The following is a 9176-nucleotide window of genomic DNA, read 5'->3' on the forward strand; positions in this document are numbered from 1 at the left end:
CATTGTTGGCCAGGCCGGTCTTAAACTCCTGTGTTCACATGGAAATGGAATGCAGCCCTGTTTCTGGCTTCTATGACTTGCCATAATGGTTTCAGTGAGATTCAGGTGAGGATATGCGTCTGAGACCAGTCTGGGCAACATAGTGAGAACCCAACTTAAAAAAAAAAAAAAAAAAGCCTCCTATGCAGGAAACCACTAGAACTTGACACAGAAATAAGGTCAGGATAATCCGAAGTGGACTGAGAGGCACAGACAGTAAGCGCTCTGACGTATCAGAAGAATGGGAAAGAATGATAATAAAAACATCAACACCAGCAACAATAACAGGAACAGTACCTGAGTCTTACCGATCCTCCCTGTGAGCCTGCCTCATGCTGACAGGTTGACACGCCATGGTAAAGTGACTAAAGTCCCCAGCTCAGGAGCTAGACTCCTGAGGTTTAAAACCAAATTCCTGAAATCAACATGTGCCTGCTATGTGACCTTGGGGACCTCATTTCATTTCGCTGAGCCTCGATTTCCAGGTCAGTATAACCGTGTTTCCCACTTCATCAAGAATAGTCAAGGCTGGGCACGGTGGCTCACGCCTGTCATCCCAGCACTTTGGGAGGCTGAGGCACGTGGATTACCGGAGGTCAGGAATTCAAGACCAGCCTGACCAACATGGTGAGACCCCGTCTCTATTAAGAATACAAAAAGTAGCCAGGTGTGGTGGCACAAACCTGCAATCTCAGCTACTAGGGAGGCTGAGGCAGGAGAATAGCTTGAACCTGGGAGGCAGAGGTTGCAGTGAGCCAAGATTATGCCACTGCACTCCAGCCTGGACAACGGAGCGAGACTCTGTTCCCCCCCCCCAAAAAAAAAAAAGAATAAAAGAACTAAAGAAAAACTGTGTGTAGGTTGGGCATGGTGACTCACACCTGTAATCCCAGCAGTTTGGGAGGCCGAGGTGGGCAGACCACAAGGTCAGGAAATCGAGACCATCCTGGCCGGCAAGGTGAAACCCCATCTCTACTAAAAATACAAAAATTAGCTGGGCGTGGTGGTGTGTGCCTGTAGTCCTAGCTATTTGGCAGGCTGAGGCAGGACAATCACTTGAACGCGGGAGGCGGAGGTTGCAGTGAGCCAAGATCGCACCACTGAACTCTGGCCTGGCAACAGAGCTAGACTCTGTCTCAAAAAAAAAAAAAAAAAAAAAAAGGAAAGAAAATGAAACAAGAAAAACTGTTTGTAAAAAAACAACAACAACGACAGAAAAAAAAAAACACTGAGGCAAAGGCTACACACAGCATCTGAATTTACCATCATCTCTATGTCACACTCAGAGACCTGAGGCCCAGATCTCAGGTCCCAGAAGCTCTACCAGTCTACCCAAAGTCACGTCTTCATGCCTTTTTTTTTTTTTTTTTAGATGGTCTCACTCTGTCACCCAGGCTGGAGTGCAGTGGCACAATGTCGGCTCACTGCAGCCCTGACCTCCTGTGGTCTAGTGATCCTCCCACCTCAGCCTCTTGCGTAGCTGGGACTACAGGCACCAGATGCCACACCAGTCTAATTTTTTGTAGACAGAGGATTTCCCCATGTTGCCCAGGCTGGTCTTGAACTCCTGGGCTCAAGCAATCCACCCACCTCGGCCTCCCCAAGTGCAGGGATTACAGGTGTGAGCCACCATGCCGAGCCCAGAGTCACAGGTCTTATCAACAGAGGCAGGATTTAAGCCCAGGGCCCTCTGGTCTAATTATGTAACCTGACATTTCTCTATTAGCAAAGTTAATGCAGTTAATGAGGATGAAGCATTTCAAATCCATATATCCATTTCAGCCACTCCCATGGACAAGCGCAGAGAAGTGTAGTCATCATCATCCACCTCACCAAAGAATCACCTGAGGTGGTGGCACCTGATCAGGTGTTAGGGCCTGGACCTGCTTCCAGGGAGAATTCACAATGAGCCATCATTTCCTTTTCTACCTGAGTCCTACCAGCAGATATCCCTGAAGCCAGAATATTCCAGCAGCAAGCAAACAAGAGTCACAGAGGGCACAGCAGGTTGTAGCCATGAGAATATGGGCCCATCTGGAGATTATATCTATCCTGGCTGAGTAGGAGAGTACAAATTCAGCAACATAACCATACAAACGTGCCCTGTCAGAATATGTCAGCAGGTAAGGGAGTAAGGGGAACCACACATAAAACCACCGTGGAAGCCACACAGGTCCCCTGGGAACTCCTTAAACAACCAATATACCATTTTTTAAGTCTACACAGTTCCGCCAGTATGAAAGGCCATGACTCCTCATGCCCAAGACCACGGCTAGAAGGAGGCCTCATCTTGCAAAGTTTACTTTAGGTGTCAGCCCCAGGCCTCCCTAACCATTGCAGGTAAAGAAGAGGGTAAAAACACAGACTATGATGGTAAACATACCAGTTGTTAGTTTCTGATACTTAAGAGCTACAGTGATGCAAGGCAAGTAATTGAACGTCTGCGACCCTCAAATTGCTCTTGTGTAAAACAATGATGACAATATAACCTAATTCTAAAGAGTTCAGGATTAAGCCGGGTGCGGCGGCTTACACCTGTAATCCCAGCACTTTGGGAGACCAAGGGGGGTGGATCACCTGAGGTCAGGAGTTAAGACCAGCGTGGCGAACGTGGTAAAACCCCGTCTCTACTAAAAATACAAAAATTAGCCAGGCGTGGTGGCGTGCACCTGTACTCCCAGCTACTCAGGAGGCTGAGGCAGGAGAATCGCTTGAACCCAGAAGGCGGAGTTTGCAGTGAGCCAAGGTCACGCCACTGTACTCCAGCCTGGACGACAGAGCAAGGCTCCGTCTCAAAAAAAAAAAAAATCAGGATTAAACGAGCTGAGGGTTAAATATTACCCACCGATCAGCCCACAGCAAGGACTCAACGACAGTCAGTTAATATCATTCTTCCTAATTATTTTTCTTTGTTCTCATTACGCCCGTGACAAACTCAAATCCACAAGCTTCTTTAATACCATCAGATTCTCTATACAAAAATGCCAGACTCTGGGCAAGGGTGTAAGGTGCCACTTTAGCCGGAACTGCCAAAAAAGGCACCTCCAAATACGTGACATCTGGACAGAGGCCAGAAGGATGTGAGAGGGAGGCCCCCCACTACAGGGGCAGTGTTCGAGGTAAAGGGGGGTCAAGGAGAAAGGCTGGAAAATGGAAGCGGACTCTGTACGGTCAGGTTGGTGGCTCTGAAGAGCAAAGGACCAGGGGAAAAAGCAAAGACTCAAGGTCAGGGGTGGTTGGCCAGGGGGATGGGGTAGGGGCTGGCAGGCAACAGAGAAGGTTGGATTTAGGGGAAGTGTGATGAGATCCCTGGAAGGAAGCATCACTCCTCCTTCAACCACGGACTGAACACCTATCAGAGGCCAACACTGTTGCAGGACTGCGGATAAAGGAAATGACAAGCCACGGCCATTTCGCTTAAACGATGGCGACAAAGAAAAATCCTGTGGCTGTCTTGGCTTCCAGCCTGCCCACGAGGCCTCCAGAAATAGCAGAGCAGCAGCAAGTCCGAAACCTCGTCCACTCACCTGCGCCGGAGCCATCCACGCCGCCGCCATCCCGGGAATGCCGCGGATCAGCCGACCACAGCCCTTCTCTGTCCTGGGCGGGGCGACCTCGGCTGACTTTCGCACTCTGAGCCTCAGTTTTCCCCCAAAAAAAAATGCGCACAAGGCCCAGGGCGCAGCGTCGGGGCTGAGGAGACGGAGGGCGGCTGCGGAGGCCTAGGCCTCGGTGGGCGCCAGTGGGACGCCTCGTTAGGGGAGAAGCGGGGCGTCAGGCTCCCGCCAAGACGCGGAGAAGGGGCGTAACCGCTTCACTACCCTTCCCTGATCAGGCCGCAGAACGCGCCCACCCAGCGCTCTAGGCCCCACACTGTTTCAGGGCCAAGCCGGCCCACGGAGATGACGTCACACGAAGAAGCGGAAGTCCCGCCTCCGCCGCCCTGGCCCGCAGAAAACGCTCCTGTCCTGGGCCGTCAACGGCCCAGAGTCCGCGGCCGACACAAGGGACGGTGCCTTCTGGGTAATGCAGTTTTTCCCTTACATCTACCGGGTGTGGGAACTCACCCAGCTCATCCGACTCCACGTAAGTGCGCACCAGAACCCCCGCGTCGTCTTAGGGCCGCCGCTTTAGTATAGGCACAAGTCGGAGGGTCGAAAGGTCCCTTCAAGCTCAGGAAAATCGAGGTCAGGAGGCGGGGATAGTCGCCCCGATTCAGACCCCGAACAAAGGTGCTTACCCTGCTGTGGGCTGGGCCCGCGACTTCTCGCTCGCTTTGCCTCTTTTCTGGATCTTTTCATAGAAGAAAAGGATAAATGAGCAGTTAAAATAGCCACCCAAAGGAGCACGCCTGACAGTGTGCCCAGCCTGCTGGGAAAGGACAGACCGCCCTCTATTGGGCCTCCTTTGGCCGGGCCCAGCCTTCAAAGGATGCAGGGACTTCCGGGTGATGTAATAGGCTTCGCGTTCGCCACGTGTGGACTTCCCATACCCTGAGGTGGGGAGGCTGCTAGTGGAGCAGGCTTGCAGGGAAGCCCAGTACTCCCATTTCAAGCATGATCCGTTTGAAACGTCAGTAAGACCTCAAAGCGTAGTGCCATCTAGTCAACCTGTGATTCAACATTGGCAGAGGGTTCGAGAGTGGATATATAAATTTGAGAGTTGTTACCGTAAACTGTTACTTCAAGTCATGATATTAGGTGAGGCTATGAAAAGAATGGATAGGCCAGGCGCGGTGGCTCAAGCCTGTAATCCCAGCGCTTTGGGAGGCCGAGACAGGCGGATCACGAGGTCAGGAGATCGAGACCATCCTGGCTAACACAGTGAAACCCCGTCTCCACTAAAAAAACAAACAAACAAAAAATACAAAAAAAAGAGAAAAGAATGGAGAAGTGACGGGAAAGAGGGGAACCCTGGCCCAACCCAGCATTACCTGGTTGCAGACAGGAGACCAATAAAGTCATGTTAGGATTTTAACAATCCTATGTTATGCAAAAGATATCTATGTTGTGCGAAGTCTTCGTAGTCCCCATCAGTAACTTTTTTTTCTTTTCATGATTATGAAAGTGAGAGAATAAAGTCCAGCTTTCAATGGTTTGACGATATATATGGTTATGAAAATAGAAACAAGGTGTGCAGAAAGTACTTCCCAAGAGATTTAATTTCCAGATTGAAAGTAGTCAACAAATGGAGATGGGGTCAATTTCCTACACGATGCTGTCTATAAAACACTTCTGGAGAAATATTTTTGGCTAAATTAGTGTTCTAGCAACACTGTTATTCATCACTGGCAATAGTAATTTTTGAAAATTGATGAAGACATCATTCTCTTTTTCACATACTTATGACTCTTATAATTAAATTTTTTTTTTTTTTTTGAGATGGAGTTTCACTCTTGTTGCCCAGGCTGGAGTGCAAGGGCGCGATCTCGGCTCACTGCAACCTCTGCCTCCTAGGTTCAAGTGATTCTTCTGCCTCAGCCTCCCGAGTAGCTGGGATTACAGGCATGAGACCCCACGCGTGGCTATTTTTAGTAGAGATGGGGTTTTTCCATGTTGGTTAGGCTGGTCTCGAACTCCCGACCTCAGGTGATCCGCCCGCCTCAGCCTCCCGAAGTGTTGGGATTACAGATGTGAGCCAACACGCCCGGCCAGACTCTTATAATTAAATTTAAATTTTTTTTCAGAGGTGTATGAACCAGAACAACTCCATCTTAAATAGGAGCTGGGTAAAATGAAGCTAAAACCTACGAGGCTGCATTCCCAGACAGTTAAGGCATTCTGAGTCACAGGATGAGATAGGAGGTCAGCACCAAATACAGGTCATAAAGACCTTGCTGATAAAATAGGTTGCAGTAAAGGAGCTGGCCGAAACCACCAAAACTAACATGGTGACGAGAGTGACCTCTGGTCGTCCTCACTACTACACTCCCACCAGTGCCATGACAGTTTAAAAATGCCATGGCAATGTAAGGAAGTTACCCTATGTGGTCTGAAAAGGGAAGGCATGAATAATCCACCCATTGTTTAGCATGTCATCAAGAAATAACCGTAAACATGGGCAACCAGCAGTCCTCGGGGCTGCTCTGTCTATGGAGTAGCTATTCTTTATTCCTTTACTTTCTTAATAAACTTGCTTTCACTTTACTCTATGGACTTGCCTTAAATTATTTCTTGCGCGAGATCCAAGAACCCTCTCTTGGGGTATGGATTGGGACCCCTTTCCTGTAACATATGCCTGGCCACCACAGAAGAGACTATACTGCAGAAACCCCTGACCCAAAGGCTAACTTTGGGTATGTGGTGAGATCCAGTGACACCTTTCTTGCAAACCACAAAAGGAACAATACTGAGGAGATCCCCCTGACCCAAAGGAAATAGACTGCAGCACTGATTGGACGACTTTGAGTAAGTGGTGGGGTATCCAAGTTCAGAATGGGATTGGGATAGACACTCAAGTTAGGGGAGTTAGAGTCTCTCCTAAGACAGAGTGGGTTAGAGGCCCCTCTTAATAAAAGGCAAGGACACTAGACCGACCTTGGGTTAGAGGCCCAACTCAGGAGGATTAGAGCTCCTTCGAAGATTTAGGGGATTAGAGACCCCTCTCAGTAAAGTCCCTGTTGGCTAACAACAGGTTTGCCACCATAGGATGTTAACTCCTATTCTCTTTGGATTAATTGCCTTGCATTCTTTGTTGATGACTGTGGGCAACAGGGTTAGGCATGTACAGGATCATGGGACACTGGGAGCTTTTTCCTCCTGCAAAAGGGGAAACTTGAGAGCTGAGGGGACTGCTGGAAAAAATACCTTCACGACAGCAGCCGCCGGAACTTTTCAGTGTCACTACAATGGGTAGGTCTTTCTCTGGCCTCCCTGATCATTTCGCCTTCCTTGGGAAAGTATTGCCTGTGGAAAGTATTTCCTGGAAAAATATTACCTGGGAAAGTATTTCCCTTTCTTATCTTTTCTGTTACTCTGTTACTCAGGGCGACCATCTTCCCCAGAGACCACATGTTGAAACTCCAAGTCAGAAGTTGGATTAAAGATGACGGGGCCCATCTGGGGGCAAATTTAAGCCTTACCAGTTTAATATTGGGTGCTAAGCAGAGTGGCTAATGTGTATGTTTTATCGCATGTATTTTGTTCTGGTCAGAATGAAAAAATGTAATTTTCCTTTATAATGCGAGTTGGCCCCCAGGGCAATGGTGCCACAAGCCAGATCACTGGGACCACTCAGAGAAAGGGAACACAGAAGCCTCGCATGCCAGCAAAAGGGTACGAATTTGTTACCGGTCAGATTTCTGACTTCTCTCTCTATGCAAATGGTTGAATGAATGGTAAAATAATAATAATAATAATAACAAATCAATAAATCAGTGTTTATCTCCTCTGTAAAGTTTTGATTAATGTGAAAAAGAATTGTAAGGCTAGTCTTAAGCTGGTGTATTTTGTGCTTTGAATTCATTTTTCTGTAAGGTAAAACATGGGCTTAGAACACCTGTAAGCCCGCTTTTCAAGACGACCCAGCAAGCTGGTCAGGTCCCTGAAACAAACAAACTGGATGAAGTCTCCCCCTTGTTTTATGTCCTTGGGAGCTTGACTTTTTAACCATGTAGTGGTACCTTCTCTTGGTCTCTGCCTTCTAGGGAACAGGAATTTTAGGGTTCATGTCATAGTCAGCTCTAAAAATCATATTAAGTAGTTAAAAGCCCTTGCAAGCTCAAAATTAACTACTCTAGGCTTCTGTGAAAGGAAGTGGGCATCGTCCCGTGCTGTAAGCTCAGTAACGAAGGTTTTTGCACTTTCACAGTGGCAGTCTGGGTCTGATACTCCACCTAAGAAGTAAGTCGTTTCTGGTTTAATATCTGTGGGCCCTTGTCTGTTCTCTTCTCCTCCACAGACTGTTTTAAATTGTTCTTTTTCTATGCACCTAGGAGATAACCTTTGGTAAAGTTCAGAAGCTAGAAATATTGGCTTCTTGACATGGCTAAAGTTGGGTAATAAGAGATTTGAAAGGATTTCTTTTTTAAAGAGCACTATGGTTAAAAGTTAGCTTAATTAAAAGTGGATAGGCCGGGTGTGGTGGCTCACGCCTGTAATCCCAGCATTTTGGGAGGCTGAGGTGGGTGGATGACTTCATTACTGGAAGCCAGTAATCCAGTTGAAAAACTGGCAAATGAAAAATCTTACAAGTGCTGAATCTTTTGTGTGTCTGTGTATTTATATGTGTTGTATGTTTAGATATAAAAGAGTTCTAATTAATTGCCTTAGAAAAATAAGTGCTTAAATCAAACATTTTGTCAGCAAAATAGAAACTGTAATGCGTTTTTGTTCTTGTGACTTTAGTAATCTTTTGGAAAGAAAGACAGTTTTAGAGATTACTGGTAAAATAAAATATCTTGAAAATGTAGACGCGTGGTCTAACTTAAGGTCAGATATCAGACTGCTAAATACTTTAAGGTCAAACTGTTTCTTTAACTTTTGAAAATTGTTCAATTTACCTACCTTAAAGCCAGTAGATTCTAGGTAAGGCCTGGGGACCTCTGGAGTTAGCCACACCCCCTTTTAACCATAGTGCTCTTTAGTTATGCTGGAGATTCAATTCCTATTTGCACTTCTGCCTGGTATGTCCTAGGCAGGCTCCACACCTAGTACATAATTAAAATCCCTTACTTACCAAGGTTTTCACCAAAAATAAAAGTTAAGAGTTAACATCGTAACATGTAACTGACACTACTAAAGAAACAATTTTACATGGAAGGGGTGTAAGAAAAGTAAATGTGTTTTTGCTAAAAAAAAAAAAAAAAAAAAAAAAGAAAATGATTATAAGAAGGCATGGGAATGTGGACATTTTTTCTGCCTAAAGTGTTGAACAATTGTTTTAAGTAAGAAAAAAAAATCTAAATATTTAAACAAGTTCTGGAAGGTTTATAAAAATTAATTGTAAGAGATTCTGTGTGTGAACGTATTGGCTAAAGTTAAAGGGGTATTACTCAGTTTTTCCATAAAGTAAACATTCATCTCAAAAAAAAAAAAAAGAATCTTACCTTATGGTTAAACATTAAAATTGGGTAAATATGTCTATAAGGGTTTTGTTTTGTTTTGTTTTGTTTTTTTGAGACAGAGTCTTACTCTGTC

General features: G+C 46.1%; 1 protein-coding gene across 3 annotated transcripts in view; it reads right to left on the minus strand.

Moving 5' to 3' along the window:
- ZNF460 (zinc finger protein 460) overlaps positions 1-4437 on the minus strand; it is a 15250-nt gene extending 10813 nt beyond the window's left edge. Inside the window, exon 1 of one of the 3 annotated variants that reach the window (XM_011932406.1) lies at positions 4280-4437. Coding sequence is in view for 1 of the 3 variants with exons in the window: in XM_011932405.1 (XP_011787795.1) it covers positions 3567-3596 (30 nt within the window). In the remaining 2 variants the exon portion in view is untranslated. Of the gene's footprint in view, positions 1-2422; positions 2497-3566; positions 3947-4279 lie in introns of those variants that run through there. The other 2 variants (XM_011932405.1, XM_011932407.1) reach the window with 2 other exon arrangements.
- Between the last annotated feature and the right edge of the window lie 4739 nt (positions 4438-9176).

The sequence above is a fragment of the Colobus angolensis genome, unplaced genomic scaffold (assembly GCF_000951035.1).
Source record: "Colobus angolensis palliatus isolate OR3802 unplaced genomic scaffold, Cang.pa_1.0 Scaffold96, whole genome shotgun sequence".
NCBI classification, from domain to species: domain Eukaryota; kingdom Metazoa; phylum Chordata; class Mammalia; order Primates; family Cercopithecidae; genus Colobus; species Colobus angolensis.